The sequence below is a fragment of the Glycine max genome, chromosome 1 (genome assembly GCF_000004515.6).
Source record: "Glycine max cultivar Williams 82 chromosome 1, Glycine_max_v4.0, whole genome shotgun sequence".
NCBI lineage: Eukaryota > Viridiplantae > Streptophyta > Magnoliopsida > Fabales > Fabaceae > Glycine > Glycine max.
Genome location: NC_016088.4, coordinates 39,137,061 through 39,159,872, shown reverse-complemented (window position 1 = coordinate 39,159,872; position 22,812 = coordinate 39,137,061). Strand labels below are relative to the sequence as shown.

Here is a 22,812-nt window from a genome sequence, read left to right as displayed (position 1 = left end):
TGAGGTAGAAGTCCCGTCATTAAGGATCTTGGCAGAATCCGGATTAAAGGAATCAGAGTGGGCTCAAACACGCTACGATCAGCTCAACCTCATTGAAGGTAAGCGCTTAACGGCCATGAGTCATGGGCGCTTGTACCAGCAAAGAATGAAGAGCGCGTTCGACAAGAAAGTACGCTTACGCAAGTTCCATGAGGGAGACCTTGTGCTAAAGAAAATGTCCCATGCTGTCAAGGACCACCGAGGGAAATGGGCCCCGAACTACAAAGGGCCTTTTGTTGTGAAGAGGGCTTTCTCCGGAGGGGACCTGGTGCTTACCAACATGGATGGCGAAGAGCTACCTTCACCCGTGAACTCTGATGTCGTCAAACAATATTATGCTTAGAAGCTGGGGCAATTAAGGATGTCGCTGCATGTTCTCTATCTTTATGCGTTTTCTAGATTTCCCCCCAGGGATTTCCGGTCCGTTGTATCCCTTGTTACGATCTTTCAAAGAAATGAACATGGATTTGAGGCTTTTAGTCCTCACGTTAGTTTCACACCTTGCGTTAATTTGTGATCGCCTGAGCCCTTCTGCTCAGTTCATGGGATCCCCCAAGCGCTTAATTAGAATTAAACCTGAACCAACTTTCCCTAAATTTTCTGCGTTTGAAAACATTCATGCATACGCATACGCATACGCATGTATATTGTTGTGGTAAAACAGGGGCAGGATCACCTTGGGCTACCTTTTGGAGTGAAGACAAAACATGAACGGCAGAAACCAGTCAAGGTAGGGTAATGATGCGGCCAAGATTGGCCATACCTGGTTGTTTATTACTTGCAGGTACTTAAGGATGAACGCAAGCGGGGATGGGGTCACGACCGACCGATCGTTACCCTTCTCTGTGCGAAACAAGCAGGGAATGTCGCTGCAAGGCAGCCCCGTATCCTTTGTATTTTGCAGCTTTCTTTTACTATTTGTTTGTTTTCAAAAGGAAAAGAGTAATAATAAAATAAGTAATCAACGCCTAATTCTAACCTAAGTAAGTTCAAGTTAGGCAAAATGCTAATCCATGAGAAGGGAGGGGACATGGTTAATGTTCCCCTCAAAAAAAAAAAAAAAAAAAAAAAAAAAGTGCAGGTTAGCTCGCCTGGGCGAGCCACCCCTGCACCAAATTATAAAAATGACGAAAGGGGAGGCGTTTTTACATTCAAAAACTTCTTTTCCCCCCTTTCAAAAGCCATACCCACGGGATTGACGAGTTTGCAGCCCTAGGGTCATCCTTTTTCGCATTTTTTGATTCCGTTTTGCGCTTTTGTTCATCACCAACAAGTAAGTGTTCCATCCCTAAGCTTTCTAGCTTTTCATTGGTGTATTTTGATCTCCTTTTGGTGCTCTAAATTGTGGGAATGTGCTCAAATATATGGGGCAATTTTGGTTTGTTTTCTTGCTTGATTAGGTTGAATTAGGGGTTGGTATGGGATGGCCCTAGGCCTATAATGCATTTTGAAACAATGGGACATGCCACATTGTCCCCGTTCTCTTGCTATTGACGCCTAAACGCGCGCCCACCAAGTGTTCGGTGAAATGCCTCAATGGCATTAGCGCGTGACTTTTGTAAGGAAACAACCCATGGGGTATTTTGGTTTGTGCATATTTTCTATTTTTGGAATATGTATTCATTCCCGAAAAAGGCTAGAGTAATTGCCCCACATATACCCTAGGCCTAGAAACTAAAATTTTATGCAAAAAGAACACAAAAGGAGGTGCATATTGGGTAAAGTTACCCTTTTTGGCCAGCAATCAGCTATGGGCCACGCTACAATATTTTCCCTATGCCTAGATGGTTAGGAATGTTGCTCATCATAAATGTGTAGGTTTAGAATAGGTAGCAAAATACCTTTGGCAATTTACACTTTGGGTATGATAGCAAAATACTTGGATGTATGTACATATAATTTTTGGTAGTCAAAATGTCTCACAAAAAAAATATATACATAAATATGTTGCATGTTATGTAAAGAAGATATATTACCAAAAAAATGTATACCTTTTAATTTGAATACAATTTTAGTCAGCAAAGGAAAATATACTTGAATTTGCATGCGGCCTTAGGTAGCAAAAACTTGAAAAGAGCATGAAATGTAGCACCTTATTGTGTAGATAGTCAAGATTCATCATGAAGTTTGCGTATGTATAGGTATTAGAAATGCCAAGATGTGCACATGTGAAATTAGGGTACCCCAAAATGCTTTGAGTATGCATGTATGTGAATTTAGCCAAGGAGGTGTGTGTGATGTAAGTAACAAATACACCTTGGAAGTACGTGTAAATAATCTAGGTAACGAAGCTGCCTTGATTGTATATGGGTGCATTTTTTCGATTAACAGAATGTCTTGTGCAAGAGAACGTTTGTAAGGAAATATGCGCATAAGCTTGCTCTGAATTTACATTGATGTTTGTATTTATGGGAGGAGGTTATATGCCATTTTTGCTTTAAGAGTAATGTCCCACTGGTAAAACTAACTTTCCAAATGTTTGCCTTCGCAGGAATGGCCCCGAGGAAGCTTGCCTCAAAGAGGTCCAGGAAGGACAAGGCGGCCGAAGGAACTAGTTCCGCCCCGGAGTACGACAGTCACCGCTTTAGGAGCGTTGTACACCAGTAGCGCTTCGAAGCCATCAAGGGATGGTCGTTTCTCCGGGAGCGACGCGTCCAGCTCAGGGACGACGAGTATACTGATTTCCAGGAGGAAATAGGGCGCCGGCGGTGGGCACCACTGGTTACTCCCATGGCCAAGTTTGATCCAGAAATAGTCCTTGAGTTTTATGCCAATGCTTGGCCAACAGAGGAGGGCGTGCGTGACATGAGATCCTGGGTTAGGGGTCAGTGGATCCCGTTCGATGCCGACGCTATCAGCCAGCTCCTGGGATATCCGATGGTATTGGAAGAGGGCCAGGAATGCGAGTATGGCCAGAGGAGAAACCGGTCTGATGGGTTCGATGAGGAGGCCATCGCCCAGCTGCTATGTATACCGGGGCAGGATTTTGCCCGGACTGCTGCAGGGAGGCGAGTGCGAATCATGCGCACCAACATGACCACCCTGACCCAGATATGGATGACGTTGCTCCTCAGCAACATCCTGCCCACCGATCATAATTCCGACCTCCCCATGCCTAAGTGCCAGCTGGTGTACGCCATCCTGACACGGATGAGCATCCATGTGGCTCAGTTGATCGCTGATGCCATCTATATTTTTGCAGGTATGACGCCCACTAGGCACCCTTTGGACCCAGATAAGTCCAACAGGGCTCTGGGATTCCCCGCACTGATCACAGGACTCTGCCAGTCGTTCGGAGTCCCCGTTGCACCTACCAAGGTGATTCGGCCGCCCATCACCCGGGCTTTTATTGAGAAGTACTGTACCCAGAGACAGGCTCAAGGTGATGCACCACAGGCCGCAGGCGCGCCCCCACCACCTCATCAGGCTGGCCAGGCTGGGGCATTTGACATGGAGCAGTATTTACGGCATTTGGTTCGCCAGCAGGCGGCCAACCACCGAGCACATGTACGGACCCATGATTGTCTGTACCAGATGAGCCTTAGCATGCAGAGCCAGGGCTTCGCTTCTTTTTCATGCCCTACTCCAGACCAGTTCAGGGCAGAGGTAGCATGGCCCGGAGATTGGCCCGAGGCCCAAGCAGGAGAGGCACCCCCAGAAGCTCCCGGCGATGGAGAAGAAGCCCACGAGGATGAGGAGATGGCTGATTTGCTTGACTTCTTGGGAGGGAGTGGAGACACGTGACTGGGAGATCCCCAGATTCATGTTTTCTTTCATATTTCTTTTGTCATTTTTATTCTATGTTATTGTTTTGACTTGAGAGACTAATGTTTGTTTTTGTTGTTTCGATTGTCATTTGTACAGCGCATACATTTTTGTTTAGGTTGGTGCGTTAGTATTTATATATCATTACTATCGATGATGTTTGAAATTCTGGAACCGTGTAGAGTTCTTCGTTTAGGAACATCGTCCAAAAGTATATATGTAAAATAAACCAAAAAAATCATGATAAAAATAAAAATAGAAAAGAAAAGAAAATGAAATGGAAAAGAGAACAAAAGGGAAAGAAGAGGGCAAGTAAAGAAAAAGAGAGCAAATAAAAAAAAAAAGAAGAGAAGAAGGCAAGTAAGGAAAAAGGTGGAAAAAGAGAAAATAAGTTGTCTAGCTAAAAAACGACATGCTTTTGAAAAGAGACGATTTCCAACTTTTCTTTGAAAAAATTCATTGATCATAACCAATTTTTGGAGAATGTGTCTACACCTGAAGGGTGAATGCTGTGAAATTTCCCCGGACGCCCGAAATGGACTCGGATGAATGCACAAATTGATAGAAAAACATATTTTGGAAACATTGGGTTGATTAAAATAGAGGAAATGAATCCTGAGCCCTAGCATCACATGACCATAAAAATTTGACACTTGAGTGTCCGCATAGGTGCATGCATGACCAGTTTTGCATAAAGTTTCCAAATCATCAGTTTTGCATTTGTGTCATGGAAATAGTGTAGGGCATCCCTTTTATCCTTGAACCAAACCAAACCCCGACATGTATCATGTCTAGCCATTCTACAAACCTTGAGCCAAAATCCTGACTCACCATAATCCTTACCCTCGGAAGCAAAAAGGAAGAGAAGGAAAATTTCCAATCAAAGAGAAAGCAAAAAAAGAAAAGAAAGGAAATTCCCAATCAAAGAGTGGGAGAAAGCAAAAAGAAAAGAAAGAAAATTCCCAATCAAAGAATGGGAGAAAGAAAAAAAAAGGAGAAAAGAAGGAAAGAAAGCTCCTGATCAAGGATCGAAAGAAAACAGAAGAAATGTGCAGAGAGGTCTTTGGACCGGACAATATCTGAACAATACAGAATTGTCACCAGGTGAACGAAAAAGGAAGGAAAGGAAACCACGACCTAACATGGTCTTCTCCCTTTAATTACCAACCAAAATCCCGTGCGCTAGCGACCCTTTTTTTTCTCGCCCCGCACTAAACAAAAAAAAAAAAACAGAAAAAGAAAAAGCCAGGAAAATCAAAAGCCAAAAACACACAAAAGCCGAAAGAAGAAACCACCAAAAGAACCCATTCCCAAGGGAAGCCCTATTGATCCATGATCACGCATGTAATTTTCGATTTGATAGGAAATAATTTGCAAAGTCAAGTCATGACATATCTATGGTTCGGAATTAGGATAAAACACTTACCTGTGCGAGATTGATACACTTTGAGTGGATTTCTTCTATTTTTGTTGAACCCAGTGTTTCCTCTAAATGGTCATTTAGAAACGAAATGCTAACATCCAAAATCTCATTTATGGTTATGGGAGATTTCATCAGCAGACTCTCCTTCCCCGGTAGACGCATTGTTTTTCACTCAAAAAAGCATATGCTGCTCTAAATCAGTTGGAATATTTGTCTCTTTGCTAAAGCATGTTTGCATTTTAGTGGAGAAAACACCGAGACTTTTTCAAGTCTCACAAGTTACCCAGAACTACGTAGGTCTGAGTTCCTCATTGGAGGATACGTAGGAGCAAGAGCTTTGCTTTTGTCGGCCGCCCCATAATCTTTGTCATACTGACCCTGAGGTCATGTGACGTGCACCCTTGTATCATCCAGAGGCGGCGGGCCCGATGATACGCGGAGATACCTTACGGTTATCCGCACCCTTTTGTCATCCAGAGGCGGCGGGCCCGATGACAAGCAGAGACCAAGTTTGGTCATTCTGCACCCTTGTATCATCCAGAGGCGGCGGGCCCGATGATACGCGGAGATACCTTATGGTTATTCGCACCCTTTTGTCATCCAGAGGCGGCGGGCCCGATGACAAGCAGAGACCAAGTTTGGTCATTCTGCACCCTTGTATCATCCAGAGGCGGCGGGCCCGATGATACGCGGAGATACCTTACGGTTATCCGCACCCTTTTGTCATCCAGAGGCGGCGGGCCCGATGACAAGCAGAGACCAAGTTTGGTCATTCTGCACCCTTGTATCATCCAGAGGCGGCGGGCCCGATGATACGCGGAGATACCTTACGGTTATCCGCACCCTTTTGTCATCCAGAGGCGGCGGGCCCGATGATACGCGGAGATACCTTACGGTTATCCGCACCCTTTTGTCATCCAGAGGCGGCGGGCCCGATGATGCGCGGAGATACCTTACGGTTATTCGCACCTTTTTGTCATCCAGAGGCGGCGGGCCCGATGACAAGCAGAGACCAAGTTTGGTCATTCTGCACCCTTGTATCATCCAGAGGCGGCGGGCCCGATGATACGCGGAGATACCTTACGGTTATTCGCACCCTTTTGTCATCCAGAGGCGGCGGGCCCGATGACAAGCAGAGACCAAGTTTGGTCATTCTGCACCCTTGTATCATCCAGAGGCGGCGGGCCCGATGATACGCGGAAATACCCGAGTGGTTATCCGTATAAACATTCTTTTGCTATCTGTAAGACAGAACGCTTGATAGCATGCAGAGGCTGACACAGTCTTCTGCACCTTTTGTTCCTCCGGGAACAACAAGTCATTTACATGCGGAAATTTCATGGTCACCCGCGACTCTCGTCAACCGAGAGGAGCGAAATTAGTGTCATACACTGATTTTCGTCCGGGGACCTTTGCTTGATGACATGCGACCATTCTTTGGTCCTTGTGAGGTGCTTGGCATCCATCATTAGGCAATTTGTGAAATTCTAGGAACGACAAGTCATGGTCACCCGCGACTCTCGTCAACCGAGAGGAGCGAAATTAGTGTCGTACACTAATTTTCGTCCGGGTACCTTTGCTTGATGACATGCGACCTTTCTTTGGTCCTTGTGAGGTGCTTGGCACCCATCATTAGGCAATTTGTGAAATTTTGGGAACAACAAGTCATTTGCATGTGGAGATTTTAGGGTCACCTGCGACTCTCGTCAAATCGAGAGGAACGAAATTAGTGTCTTATCTTTACTTTCCTTTTATCTCCAATAAAAGACAAGTAAAGAGGGGCAACTGTCATACCCTAATTTCGTCCGGGGACCTTTGCTCGATGACGTGCGACCATTCTTTGGTCCTCGTGAGGTGCTTGGCACCCATCATTAGGCAATTTGTGAAATTCCAGGACATGCCGAAAAACCAAAAAAATATTGATGCACAATCCGTAAGTTTCCGTGACACACCGGAAATCAAATGGAAGCATCGTTGCATAATTAAGTGAGGTTCCGTAACATTCCGTAAGTCAAAAAGGGGATGATTATGTAATCCGCAAGGTTCCGTAACATTACGGAAAGAAAACAAGTATCGTTACGAAATTCGTAAGTTTCCGTAACTTTACGAAAAAAGAATCACCAAAAAAACAGCAGAGGGGGGTGTACTTAGTAAAAATGGGGGTGCAAATAGCACCCAGGCCCACTTGGGCCCTCTGGAATATTCCTCCAGAAGGCGGTTGCTTCTGGAGGAAGCAACCCTGCTCGCCTGGGCGAGCTGAGCTCGCCTGGGCGAGCTGGGCGGCAACCACCTCCCCTATTTTGCTATAAATAGGGGAGGAAGGCAAGAAGGAAGGGGTTCAGCCCCTTAGGCACTTCTCTCTCTTTCGAATTTGCTTGGAAAAATTGTTTCCGTGAAAAAAATCTAAGCCGAGGCGCTTCCGAAACGTTTCCGTAACGTTTTTCGTGAGGAATCTCGCAAAGCTTTCAACCGTTCTTCGACGTTCTTCATTCGTTCTTCATCGTTCTTCGATCTTCAACGGGTAAGTACCTCGAACCAAGCTTTTCGATTCATTCTATGTACCCGTAGTGGTCCACATTGTGTTTCGTGCATTTTTATTCTCGTTTTGTTTACTTTTTATACCCCCTGTTGACGTGCTTAAGCCATTTTACTTAAGTCATTTCTCGCTTAACTTAAAAATAAAATAAATTTCCACCGAACGTTTGAATTGTATTATCCATTAACTTCGGTTAAAATAAATTCCGACCGTTCGGTCATGCCGTAACCACGTTGGAAAATCAAAAAAGGAGGTAAAAAAAAATATATAAATAATCAAAAAACATCTTTTAGTAAAATAAAGCGGAAAATCAATCGGACGTTTTCTCTTTGGGATTTCTCATTCTTAATCGAATTGATTAATAACTAAAGTGAAACTAAGGCTAAAATCAACTCGCCTAGTCAAGCTCATCCACAAAAATAGGCTTTTGAAGTTCGTCATTTCAATTTCTCACTAAGTAAAATGGATCATTTTTAAGGTCCAACGCCTTAAAATGATCACCTCTTAAAATAAAAAGAATCACTTGATAAGAAAGAACTACGTAGGTCTGATTTCCTCATCGCAAATTGAGGAATACGTAGGAGCAAAGGGAAACACCCTTGTCGACCACAAAAAGAGAAAAATATAAAAAGGGTATAAAGGATATAAGGACATAAAAGGGAATGTAAAAATCAAAGTCATGTTTGCACATTCGATTAAAGGCTGCCGTCCCTTGGGACGGACGTGTGGGGTGCTAATACCTTCCCCGTGCGTAAATACAACTCCCGAACCTTTCACTTAAAAAGTTCATAGATCGTGTCTTTTCCGGTTTTTCCGACGTTTTCCTCAAATAAACGTTGGTGGCGACTCCGCGCGTATTCCTTTCGTGGAACACGCATCCCGCGAGTCTCGCGTCGCCCTCCCGCCGAAGGGTAGGTTGCGACACCATATTAGATAGTTCATAGGTGAGTCCAGTGCAAGTGACTCCAAAGAAGGGAGACATAACTATGGTAAAGAATGACATGAACAAGCTCATCCCCAATAGAACCGTCACAAAGTGGAGGATGTGTGTCGGTTACAAGCGGTTGAGTAATGCAACAAGGAAGGATCACATTCCCCTGTCTTTTATGGATCAAATGCTAGAGAGGTTATCCGACCACACCTTCTACTTCTTTCTAGATGTCTACTTAGGCTACAACTAGATTGCGGTCACAAGATCAAGAGAAGATAACATTTACTTGCCCTTTTGGAGTCTTTTCCTATCGAAGGATGCCCTTTGGATTTTGCAACACACCAACCACCTTTCAGTAGTGTATGCTTGCTATTTTCTCCGATTTGGTGAAGAAGTGTATAAAGGTCTTTATGGATGACTTCTTAGTTTTCATAAGCTTTTTGTGAAACTTAGAGTTGGTGTTGAAGAAGTGTTTCGAAACCAACTTAGTGCTCAATTGGCAGAAATGTCACTTCATGGTGACAAAAGGTATAATACTTGGGCATAAAATCTCAGCTCGTGGAATTGAGGTGGAAGAGGAAATAATTGAAGTGATTGAAAGGATACCACCACCAAGGGATACAAAGGCAGTTATAAGCTTTCTGAGGCATGTCAGATTTTATAAGAGGTTCATGAGGGACTTCTCAAAGATTCCTAAACCCCTTAGAAAATTGTTAGCCAAGATGTCCTCTTCCATCTTAATAGTGACTGTCTAAAAGCTTTTGAGTTGCTTAAAGGGAAGTTGGTGATAGCCCCTATCATCATAGCTCCAAATTGGGCCGAAGAGTTTGAGTTAATGTGTGATGCCAATGATTATGCAGTAGGAGTTGTGTTGGGATAGCAGAGGAATAAGGTTTTCCATGCCATTCACTATGCAAAAAAGATGCTTAATAGTTTGCAACTCAACTACGTAGCCACATAAAAGGAGATGATGGGGATTGTGTATGCATTGGAGAAGTTTAGCTCATATCTGGTGGGGTCCAAAATTGTAGTCTACACAGACCATTCAACTATTCGATTCCTTATTACCAAAGCAGATTCCAAGCCACGGTTAATCTGGTGGACTCTTTTGTTGCAAGAATTCTACTTGGAGACACAAGAAAAAAAGGGGAGTGAGAACCTTGTAGCCAACCATCTTTCACATTTGGCGAGGAGGTCACCATTCATAAGAGGGAGCTCCATAAGGAGTTTTCAGATGAGAAGATGATGGCTTTGAGAACCTTAGTTGACAAGTTCCATTGGTTTACTGCCATGGCTAACTTCAAAGCCATAAGGAAAGCACCATTAGACCTTAAGTCATATGAAAGAAAGAATTTCTTTCAAGAAGCCAACAGGTATGTATGGGATGACCTTCACATATTCAAAATTGGGGTTGATAATCTATTGCGTAGGTGTGTTACAAAGAATGAAGTAGCTAGCTTACTTTGGCAATGTCACAACTCACCCTATGAAGCTCACTTCAATGGGGAAAGAACAATTGTTAAAGTCCTTTAGTTTGGTTTCTATTGGTCAACTCTGTTCAAAGACACTTATGCACCTGCTCAAGGGTGCGACAAGTGCCAAAGAACCGAAAACATCTCTAGGAGACATCAATGTCATTACAATCTATGTTGGAGGTAGAGGTCTTTGACTATTGGGGCATTGATTTTGTTGGCCCCCTACCATTATCCTATGGCAATGAATACATCCTAGTAGCAGTAGACTATGTCTCAAAGTGGGTGTTAGCAGTGGCCACTCCCACCAATGATGCGAAGACAACAATCAAGTTCTTCATGAAGAACATCTTTGCCAGGTTTGGAATATCGTGAGTGTTGATCAATAATGAGGGAACACACTTTTGCAATGCACAACTAGCAAAAGTTTTGCAACATTATGAAGCGCGACACAAAGTGGGTTCCCCCTACCATCCACACACAAATAGGAAAGCTGAGGTTTTCAACAGGGAGATTAAGCGCATTCTGGAGAAGACAGTGGCTGCCTCATAGAAAGGCTGGTCCAATAAGCTTGATGATAGCTTGTGGGCCCACCGTACTACATTCAAGACACCTATAAGGCTCTTGCCTTTCCAAATGGTGTATGGAAAGGCATGCCACCTCCTGGTGCAGTTGGAACACCAAGCCTTCTAGGCTCTCAAGTTTCTAAATTTTTTTATTCAACTGCATCGGAAGACAAGAAGAAGCTACAATTATGTGAGATGGAGGAAATAGACTCACTGCTTTTGAGTCCTCCAAACTGTAAAAGGAGAAGACTATGGCCTACCATGACAAGAAGATTTTGAAGAGTTCAAGCCAGGACAACAAGTGTTACTCTACAACTCTCGACTTAGACTATTTTTAGGGAAGCTAAAATCATCTAAGGATAGGTTAAATGAGGCATTATAAAAAAAAATCATGAGGGATGGGTCTAGGATTCTTAGCCCATTGTCCTGGCTTAAGCGGGCAGATGCTCACGCTTAAGCGAGCCACTCGAAACTGATGGGAAGTTTTAAAACTTTCCACCTTTCCATTTCCCCCCATTAACTCCTTCATTATTCCCTTAATACCTTCACCCATTTCACGTTTTAGGGTCCTTTTTCCCCTTAAACCCCACTTCTCTCATTCTTCCCTCACCTTCATTCTTCTTCTTCACAACCACACTCGAGCACCCAAGCATCTTTCTCCCTACTCTTGCATCATCATTTGAGTAAGTTCTCTTTTTCTTCCTTTCTTTCCTCTTACATTTTGTTGAAACTTTAACTATGAAAGAGGAGGGGTTCCAAATTGATTCCTACAATTTTACAAAAGTTTGTTGTTGTATTACATTATGGAAGAAATCACTTTGTAGCTTCCCATTATCTCTGGATATTGAACCTCGCTTAAGCCCAACTTATGATCTTTTAAGCGAGGTAGGTTTTTGTTCAAAAGTTTGATTTTGGTGGGTGTTGTTGATATGGCTCGCTTAAGTGTGACACTCTGAGCACCTAAGCAAGCCACAACCTCAATGACCAATCCTCAAGCTTGGGCGAGGACTTCAGTGAGGTTGCCTCCTCGCTTAAGCCTGATGTTTTGGGCACTTAAGCGAGGAGGTATAGAACCACTTGTTGCCTCATCATTGATTGTCTCGCTTAAGCAAACCCTTGCTCTAGCTTAAGTGAGGTCACCTAGAACAACATTCTATGTTTTTATTTCCATATAGGGTTGATCTTTTTGTTTCCAAATGTGTTGCTTCTTATGAATTTCAAGATGGCCTGTACTAAGGAAATTGTTCGTAGCATTTGCATTCTTTATGATGCACTCATCATCAACACCTATTTAGCAGCATCTGCTCTCAGGTCGGGTACTTTTCCTGAGTACGACCAATGGCTGCACAATCCTAGTCATCACACAGAGGTGGCAAAAGTCCTTTGTGTACTAGGGGTGAGCTTTGAGATGAGTGGAGCAGGGGAGTTCGATATAAGGTAGCTCACCCAGACTTAGCTGACCTTCTACTGTGCAAACATCACCCCCAACTCCCATGTTTTCTGACCTCAACAAGGACACCGCCTACCTCATCTATGCCATCATCACGAGGATTTCCATGAATATTGGGTCCACCATCTACAAGAAGATTGAGGAGTTCGTGCTCTTGGCCAACCCTAGAAACACTAAACACAAAGGCTCTTTGGGATTCCTTTCTTTCATCACTAGCCTTTGCAGGTCTAGGGGAGTCCAGGTTAACCGCCCTCATGCACCTCCTTATGATACCATCCGGCAGCCCATCAACCAATTATTTATTTTGGATAACTACACGCTAGCAACCCCCATGGTTGTGGATGATGCTCCTCTAGCAGGGCCTGCTACCATTGCTAACCCTCTACTAGCACAATATCAAACAGTCCACGAGGCCAAGATGAGGGAAATGCATGTAGCTATCGCAACCAACAACTGTGCCATTAGCATAATTATCGACCCATTAAGAGGTTTCAACCTCCATAGCACTACTGGAGCTTAAGAGCCTTATCACTACCCTAGCCAGGAGGAGTACACAACCAATGTTGCAAGGCCAACCAACTTTGGGAATCAACCAGCCGCTACCCAAGGAGGGGGGCATGAGGTTGCACAAGAGAGCAAAAGTAAAGACCAGATGGAGGTAGACTCTTCCTTAGATGAGGCTGAGTCCTAGGGGAGTATTTTTATTCCTTTTTCTTTTCATTGCTTTTAGTTCTTTTGATTTCTAGGATTTAGTTTTGATAATTTATATAAAAAAAAAAAGAGTAGGAAGTGTTGAACATGTAATTGCAAGCTAACACCTCTCACATGGTATGATAAAAATTTTGGTTTGTTTTCAAAAACCATGGTTGCACTCTAAAAAAGAAAATGAGAGAAATTGTATGTCATTGCATGGTTTTGAAAGGATTAATGGGTTTGGCATGATGAATAAAAGCAAATTGAGTTCTTTGTAGCTTAGTTGGTAAGATGAGTAAACCATATTGCCTGATAATGGAGTGTCAAGCCTAATTCACACATAATTGATTTTGATTCAATCTCATGTTTGATATGTTTGTAAAGAAATGATCAAGGCCATGTTTGTCTACTAGCCACTAAGCCAAATAGCCAACCTAGCACTTTTTTTACCCTTGTCACCCATTTTGAGCCTAAGTATCTTTTTTTGTTGATGAATCCTGAGCCTAAAAGAAAAATCATTACTACCCTTGACTTTAGGGAAAAGGAGATAAAATGTCTTAGAATACTGCAAGATTCTAAGTTTGGAGTGAGCAATCTATACCCACCAAGGGAAAACCAAGTCCAGTATCTATAGTGGTTAAGAAAACAAAAGATATATGCCTTTACAAAAAAAAGTATCAAGGGAAGCTTAATTGTTCTTAATTATTAAAGTTGGGATACCTAGGACTAGTTTGAATGAGAAGCAAGAGTGACAATGTTTTGAAAGACAAATTTTTTCTTCTCTCTAGGTCATTTTGAATATATAAAAAAAACCAAGTTATTTGTAGCCTAGCCAGAATACAAGTCAAGAAAGTCCTTCGTGATCTTTGCATGTTTTTGTGAGAATTGAATATTGAGATGAAAATTATAATTAAACTATGTTGTTGTTCTAGGTTATGAAATAAGTTATACACTTAGCTGAGCTAAATATGATCTTGTGAGAGAAACACTTTAGTGAGGACAAGTTACTGCATAAATTTTGAATTTCCATTCTTGTTAGTTTTCTTGTAATCCCTTGCATGATACACAAATGTTTTGAAATTAGGAAGTGGGCACCGTGCTAATTGAGGCAGTACATGAGGAAATTGGATTTGATTGAAAGATGTATGAGTGAGGGGTGTTGCACAACCAAAAATGTGTTTAGTACAAACTCTTAGTAGGAAGTAGTTGTTGCTTGAGGATAAACAAGGTTCTAAGTTTGGAGTGTTTTGATAATTGCTAAATATGTTTTTAATTTCACACATGATTTGAGGTGATTATCGAGCATTTTTTATACGTTTAGCCTTGTTTAAACTCAAAGTTAAGATAAATTAGGAATTAGCAATTAGAATCTTTGGACTGCTAGTTTTTAGGACTTTTTGATGTTTTTCCAGAGTTTTACAAGGAATTAAATCAAAAAATGAAGTTAGGATTCCCTAGCTTAGGCATGGCTTGTTGTGCACTTAAGCGATGAGAGGTAGTAACTGTTGAAGGAGTCATTGACATGCCTTGCTGAATCATAACACTTGAGCAAGGGAAACGATCAATGATGAAATCAAGCTCACTTAAGCATGGCATGCTATGCAGTTAAGTGAGCCAACTCAATGAGAAGCCTTGGATTCACTAGAGGCCCTCGCTTAAGCTCAAGTCTCAAGGTGCTTAAGCGGGGCAATCAAAAAAGGTCATGAAGACTCCGCTTAAGCTCAATATTCTATGCACTTAAGTGAGGAGAGGCAAAGGCTGTAATTTCTAAGATTTGAATGCCTCACTCAAGCCAGATGTTACTCACACTTAAGCGAGGAGATCACAACAAGCCCAAGCCCATATCAAAATATAAAAGACCTGAGGCCTAATTGAAAAGACAGTTTGGTGTGATTCAGACAACAATCGTATGAAATAGAGAGAAATATTCTTGGGGCTTTTAGTTTTGATTCATTACACATCTGTATGATTGATCTTGGGAATTGTAATTAAGCTTTAAGCAGCTAATCTCCTCATTTGACAAGGTTGGAAAGGCTAAACCTAATTTCATGTAATACACTTTATTAATACAATTATTCAGATTTATTCTTATCTTAATGCTTTTTTAAACTTATTATTTGATCTTAGGAATTAATAGTTTAGTCAATAGAAATTGTTTGATTCCCAAACTGAGAAGAGTACCTAATTGGGATTGATTCTAGACATAGGTCAATACCAATTAGGCTTTGTTAATTCTTAAACATTAATGATGGTTGCTTAGGTTGATTTGCCAATACATTGAGAATTAATTTAAATAACTTAAACTCTTACAAGTAAGACATTAGGGTAGAATATAACTGTGAATTGGAGATAAATTGCATGAGTAACTGAATTGATTAAGATTATAGAATTGAAAAAGGGGGAAACCAAATTCAACCTTGACTGTTCAAACTATCAATTCTCACAACAATATTGTGATTGATCTTCAACTAGTTTCTTTTATTTGCTTTTCAATCTTACGTTATTCTTTTACGCATTCAACTATAATCAATTGAGACATACTTTTATAACCTTAGTTCCTTAATCTTAATTGCTCAAATATTTGCTAGTCCTTTGGGAGACAATTTAGACGCAAGTCCTATTACTATTTTGAAACTTGGTTACACTTGATCACACAAAAAATCCCTAACAAGTTTATGGCATCGTTGCCAGGGACCAGTTTATTATTAATTAAACCAATTTTCAATACATTGTTTATTATTAATGTATTTTTAAAAATAATTTAGTTATCTTTTTAAAATATGTTTGTTAAGATAAATATTATCTTTGAAATAGATTGATAATAGTATTTTAAAATATATTTTATTAATATTTTCTTTCAAAGAACAAGAATGATTAGGATCATTCATTCTCCATTACTTGTAATTATCCATCACTCTGTTAAAAATAATTCATTTTTGTCGTTTAGATAATGAAGGATGAAACCATGGTTTTGGTGATTTGTTGGTTTTGGTATTTATAGAATAAGAGTTGTAGTAACACTTGGCTTATTCAGAAAAAGGAAGGATTAGTCTTGGAAAAAAAATAAAAATTTAAGAAAATTTTGATAGTGTATTTAAAGACAATTTAAGACTTGCCTAATCGGCTTCCTTGTGCAATACAAGTGACTGATAACTAATTCAATAGTAAGTTGAAAATTTGTCGCCTGATTGTCTCTGAATAATTAATGATTGAAAATGGGATACATATTGGTGTTTCCACCTCTCCAAATATCTAATAACTATACCCTGTTGTTAATGGGATTTTCCTTGCTAATTATGGTATAATCATGGTATAAGTGTTTCTGGATGTGCTTAATCGTAAGGGTTCTCAATAGTACAATAGTTGACCTGCTAAAGGGGGAAAGGTCATACTTTTTGTGCCCTTTTATTAGGAATTCAATTAATTATGCTATAGAAATATTTCAATTATTTTTTTCCTTTTGGCATTAGAATTTAGAAAATTTTAGGTGAATTAGGTCTTAGGAGTTGACTAGCTAAGGTCATGATAGATCCTAAGACTCAATAAATACTTATAAATAGGGATGAAAATAGGTCAGACAATTCATTAAGGATCTATCAAAGGTCTGACCTGACATGTTATTAAAAAAGTTAGGCCTAGTCCTTTTAAAAAGCTTTTTAATTAAAAAGCAAGCTTTAGGCTTAAAAAAAATGTCCATTAAGCCTAATAGACTTACTTGTTTATATAATATATATATATATATATATATATATATATATATATATATATATATATAATATTTACATTTAATATATATAATTAATTATTATAATAATAAGTTTTATAATAAAAATAATATGTAATGAACAAGATTCGTTGGCCTTTTTTAGACATGTTGACCTAGTTAGGCCTGTAAACCTATCGGTTGGTTTATAGGCCCTTTTGTAAAACAAGCCACATAAATAGACGTTCAAGTTAGATTAGGCTTTTACATAGGTCAAATTAAGGTTTAAAAAAATATTTGTTACAAGTAAATTTGTCAAGCTCAGGATCACTAATAGTAGCGTAGGTCAGTCTTAGGCTCGCAAAGTCTAGCTTGTTTCTTCCCTTACTTATAGAGGTACTTATACATTATCACTAACAACATCTTCACATTGACAGTAAGAATCCAATCCATGTCCTTATGAGATCTAATTTGGTCTTTACTAACTGGATCAATTTTTATTGATAATTATTATTTTTATTTACAACACAAAATTAAATGCCCACAAAAGAGAGCCTTTAATATAATAATTTTAAACATTTCTCTCGAGTGTTATCTATGCATCTAACCCTCATATAAAAAGATAAGAAAAGAGATGATTAGGAATCTTTCCTCTCATCTTTGATTTGGTAGCCCCTTTCCATTCATACTCTCTTTCCCTAGGAGTTATACAAGTATAAGGAGGACGATTGGGATGGAAATCTCACATTTCCTCTAGTATCTATGTAGTTCTTTTTTCCTTCTCCTTTTATTGTTATATTCTATTTTTCTATATGTATAGCTAAATCTCTCTTTGTTGGGGTTAGGTGAATAATTATCTATCCCTTGAATTTTTAAATTGCAATATGAGAAGTGCTACCAATATACTTTTTAATTTATATACTTGCAACAACTCAGTACAATTATCAGGGTCTCATCTTTATTTTAATATGTATGCTTTTTAGTAGTAATGAGTAATTATGCGCTAAAAAATTCATACACTAGCACTTCAATGTTTGACTAGTCTTTGCTAGTAATATTTCTTTTGTTTTAAGAAAATAAATTATTAATGTAGATATTGCAAAATTGTATCAACATTGTAATATATTATATTAACAAACAATTTTATTAATACAGAATATTTATATATATTATCAATACATCATGTGCAAATATAATGTATTATGTTGTTAGTATAGACTCATAATATTCGTGCTAAATTAAATTTCTAATAAACGAAATCTATATTGACAAAAACAATCTGAATGTTTGAAAGTTTGATTTTTTTAGTCAATGACTTTTTCTATATTGATAAAAAAAAAGGTCCAAAGAATAAATTTCTCTTTTTCTTTTTTTACATAAATTTTAAAAGGAGGAAATAATGCTTCAGTTTAAATAGGAAAGGAAAAACCTCTATACTCAAAGATCATTTTAAAAAAATTACATTTTTTTTACCTCAAGAAGGAGAGTAGAGACTCAATTTTGTGACATATTAAATTCGAAATCCTATCCTGATCCACTTGACCAATTTCTTAAAATTGAGTATTTTTTGTTTCGTCTACAAGTATAATTTGATAGATAATTTGGATACCCTCTTATCTATTTTAGAAAGGAAAATGTTTAATGTTACGAAATTACTTTGGTACGAAATACACGAATGATGTGGCAATGTGCTCCCTTAATCTTTTGTGTTTTAATTCAATTAAGGCAGATGTTAGGGAAAGGAATTTACTGTCGTTAGATTTTGTTGATCCGAAATCAGTGGTTCAAACTCTTCTTCCTTTTTTTTTTTTTAAATTTCCTTTTTCACTTATTTTCCAAATTTACCCTTTCTATCTTTTCTCTTTCTCTCCCTCTTTCCCTCTCCTTCTCAGTCCACCCTCTCCATCTCTACCGCAGGTGTTTTCTCTTTCCCTCTCACTTTTTTTCTGCTCTCGATGAAACTCTCACCCGCAGGTGTCCTCCCTTTTTCTGCTCTAATCCGCAGGAGTTCTCCCCTTTTCTTCTCAAATCCGCAGGTGTTCTCGATGAAACTCCTGTTACCATAAAGAGATCTCATCCGCTTCTACCGTCTCCTTTTTTCCCCCTAAAACCGTGCAGCGGCAGCTCAAGGATGTTGCCATCTGCGGCCGCCAAATTCGTGCGCGAGCAAGGGATTAGATCGGACCAAAAGGAGGAAAAAAGATAACGTGAATGTTGAGAAGAGGGGCGCCGCTGTGTGTGGCGGCGATGGGACACTGACGGTGGTGAGTTACCAAAAGCAGAAAGAGTTCTTGGGTGACAGTTGCATTGTTGTTCCGATCTTATTTTCTTTTGATTTTTCTTATTTTGTATTTTCTACTTTTTTTCCACTGTCATTTGTTTGTGGTGGGTTGCAGTGTTGTTTTTTGCAGTAGAAGGGTTATTGTTGTTTGCAGTGGAGGATTTGTTACTGTTGTTCATGGAGATGGTGATTGCATTGTTGTTGCAGGGTGGAGGGTTTGTTGTTTTGGAGATGGTGATTGCTTTGTTGTTGCAGAGTTTTGGCGGTGCCTACAGTGGAGGAAAAAGAAAGCTGAGTGTTGGTAATTGGTGGAGGCTTTTGTGGCTTGTTTCATACGGAGATGATAAAAGATAAAAAAGTGACAATGACGCTGCTGCAGCGTGAGAGGCGGCAATGTTTGAGATATACGAGGGAGGGGTCTATCATTTTTCAAAATTAAAATTAAAACTAAGTGCCTGTGGTAAAAAAGTAGTTCATGGCTTCACGCGTTCGTGCACTTTCGTACCATAAGTTTTCATAAAATATAGTACTGCTCTTTTAGAAATTTTAAAAGATGAAATGTAGTGAAGTTTATTTTCAATGGTGGTGAATTAATTTGAGGTTTTCATGACTATTTTTCCTCTCCCGTGTTAAATACTTTATCATTGATTGTAAGGAGGGATCACAATAGTTGGAGTATTCGTACATGTCCAATTGACTCTAATGTTGTTTTTTCAAACAGAGTTTGATACTGCCTTGTATAATTCCATACACACTTCTGTTTTAACGCTATATAACTTAGTACAACATCCAATCCACTTTAAAGTAGATTTGGAACAGTTTCAAATCTTCCCATAAAACAAATCTATGTATTGTCTCAAACATTGAAATTTACAGTTAAAACAATAAATATGTTCTTTAAATTACAAGACCCCATAATAATTTATTAATAAAACAACAAGCTATCAATTTTTACCAAGAAACATAGATTTCAATTGATATCCATGTCCAATTCCAAGTTCATGATTCATCATGATTTCAAGATTATATGCAAGTAGCTGTCAACTCATTAAATAACCTAATCACTTATCTTTTTGCAGTTGTTGTTTAATGAAGATATCCAACGATGATAGCAATTTGAACACCTCATATGTTGGATTCATGCTGGAAATTATCACAACAATTAATTAAAGCATCACGGCACATGTTTAAATAAAACAGAGCATCTCAAATTTCTTGGCCACTTGGATGGCCCCTTGGCAGTTTAATTTCACATCCAGTTCTTTAATTAATTAATTAAATTTATTGATTATATTTCAACGCGCACACATTTATCTCATATTCTTTATCCATAACTATATCCTCAATCAGAGTTCCTATCAACTTATCTCCACTCAATTCTCAGATTAAAAAAAATTAAATTGTATACAAAGAAAAAAAAACAACACTGAACGAACACTTTCAAAACAGCTAAACAAAAACTCCAAATTCCATAAGCCTATTTTGGCTTCAACATACTTCCCTTTTATTTTCCAATTTCCATTTTTCATCATCATCATCATCCATATTATTATTTCGTCCTGTTATTGGTCACCTGAAAAGTGAAGACTGAAAAACCTCCCCGGAATCACGTACAGAAAAACCATTATATCATTTGGGCCAACCACCGAAACACTCAAACACAGCCTAAAAAAGAGACCCCACTCCCCGAACGTTTGACCTTTGACTGACACAAAACGACGCCCACACCCCATGGTACTATTGTCGTGCAATCACCCACCCACCTTCCCCGTCGTTTCATCACCGACTTATAATTTTTTTTTCACTCCCTCCCTCCTCCCAGTTTTCACTATCACTACTACTGTGCCGAAACTTCATGAACAAACTTATTCAAACGAATTGCGTTACGTATTGCATAAACTCCATGTCGTTTTCGAGCCCCGCCATGGTCGCCGGGGCCAAAACGACCTCCAAATCGACGCTGCCGTTTCCCTCTCTCCCCGGAAACGCGGAGATCTTTCCGTCGAACTTGTTCGCTTTCCCACTCCGAATCGCAACGGGTCTGCCCCAGCCGAAGTCGTTTTCGTACATGGGAAACCGCGGAGAGCTTCCCATGGTGATCATCGCGCCGTCAAAGTTTCCGAGAGGAAACAGCCTTGGCGCACTCTCCCAGTCCTCAATTCCGCGGCGCACCGTAGCGTCATCATGAGCGACGACGTTACGGTGCAGAAGATCTGCGCAGAAGCGCAGATCGCGCGAGAGAATGTCTCCGACGGTCGCGACCGTCGGGATGCTCTGAATCGCATTGCCGAAGTAGAACGCGTCCATCTTCGGCTCCAGACGGTGGCGGCAATTCACCGCCATCCGAAACGTCGACGTTTTGGCCGGGTCGTTGAATTTCCTCGCACGTGTCACCGCTCTCCAGAGCTGAGCAGATAACGACTGAAACGACGAGATCTCGTTTCTTCCGTTACCGTTAATCATTCCGTTACAGTTACCGTTACCGTTACCGTTAACGACTTTCCAACCGTCATTTACATGTTTTCCCATAACTTCCGTTAGTTCCTTGTTGTTGACAGTGTTGTTGGCTCGTTGTTTGAGTTTCTGAATGGCTTCGCGGGAGAAGTGGAAGACGCGTTCCCGGAGAGGCTCGTTGGCGTCGAAGGTGACGGTGGGGCCGCCGGAGGGGACGGGGAGGACGGCGGCGGAGTTGAAGACGGTTTCCCTCGTGAAGTCCGGCGCGCGGAGGAGTTTCTTGGCGGACCCGCCTTTGGTGACGGCGGCGAACGTGTTGAAGAAGTGCCAGAACGAGGTGCCGTCGGTGACGGAGTGGTTGACGGTGCAGCCGACGAAGACGCCGTCGGCGAGTTCCGTCACCTGGACGGCGGCGAGGGGGGTGTTGTGGCCGGCGTAGGAGATTGTCATGTCGTAAGCGAAAAACTCCTCCTTAAAGCAAGGGTGAACATCAACGAGAGACGGTGAAACGACGGCGTTCAGAGTCAGGTGTTTTGCTTTAGCATGGATAAAATCCACGCCAGCGTCGTTACAGACAATATTAACATAACCATGAGAATCTGTCTCTAACCTTCCCGCAAGAGCCGGAAAGTGAGAGAGCGCGATAGAAAGAGAGTGTTTAAAAGAGAGTATCATATCCTCGAAAGACGAGGGCGGAGCGGTTAGTAACACGCCCTTTTGGATGTAGTGACACGACAACATTGGAAGGTCAGAAACAGAGAGTCTCAAGGGTTTCATGTTTGATTTCTGGTCGGGGTGGATCACGCATTTGGAGACTATGGTGGTGGAAGAAGAAGGCATTTTGGTAAATTTTTCTTTATTTTTTTGTTTAGTGGGAATGAATCAATGCTTGGTTGTGAAGGGAGTGAAGTGGTGCAAGGGCTTTTATAGGGAAAGGAGTGGTGTGGCGTTTTCGTTTTTTCTTTTGGAATTCTTTTGCGTGAGAAGGTAGTCAAAAAAGATATTGGGGTGAATGTAGTGACGTGGCTCACTATGGCGCTTGGGGTGGACACGTGCACTTTTTTAGGCTGGGGTCTTCTACATTGGAAGAGAGCATGTTATTTTCGTAGTTTGAGCTTTTTTTTTCTTTTCATTTTGTAAGTTATTGAGTATGGCGTTTTACTGTTTTAAAAAGGTTTAATTGTTTTATATTTTGTTTTCTGTATAATATAAATATGAATGTGAATATTTTATTTGTCCTGAAAATACTGTATATCTATATATCTTATCATTTAAAAGTACTCTTATCATTTCTAATTGTATAATTAAATTTGTTATTTTTCGAAATATTTTGGACTAAAGGTACAATACTTTCGTCTGTCTCTTCTCCTATTGAACTACACATAACTTGGCTAATTTGATGTATATTTACCTTCTTCTTCTTCTTATTACTATTATTTCAACTAGACATAAATGCTATCTTTCGATGAACAGAGGTATGAACTGTTACTTTATAATGT

At 40.2% G+C, this 22,812-nt stretch overlaps 1 protein-coding gene and 1 long non-coding RNA gene across 2 annotated transcripts; one reads left to right on the top strand and one right to left on the bottom strand.

Moving 5' to 3' along the window:
• The first annotated feature begins 18,350 nt into the window (after positions 1-18,350).
• Positions 18,351-19,537, top strand: LOC121175223 (uncharacterized). The gene is made up of 2 exons (XR_005892463.1): positions 18,351-18,495; positions 18,584-19,537. It is a non-coding gene; the product is annotated as an uncharacterized lncRNA (long non-coding RNA).
• Positions 19,538-20,211: 674 nt separating this feature from the next.
• On the bottom strand, positions 20,212-22,553 carry LOC100780358 (BAHD acyltransferase DCR). The gene has a single exon (XM_003516894.5). The coding sequence runs from the start codon at positions 22,151-22,153 to the stop codon at positions 20,729-20,731; it is 1,425 nt and encodes a 474-aa protein (XP_003516942.1). The 5' UTR covers positions 22,154-22,553; the 3' UTR covers positions 20,212-20,728.
• Between the last annotated feature and the right edge of the window lie 259 nt (positions 22,554-22,812).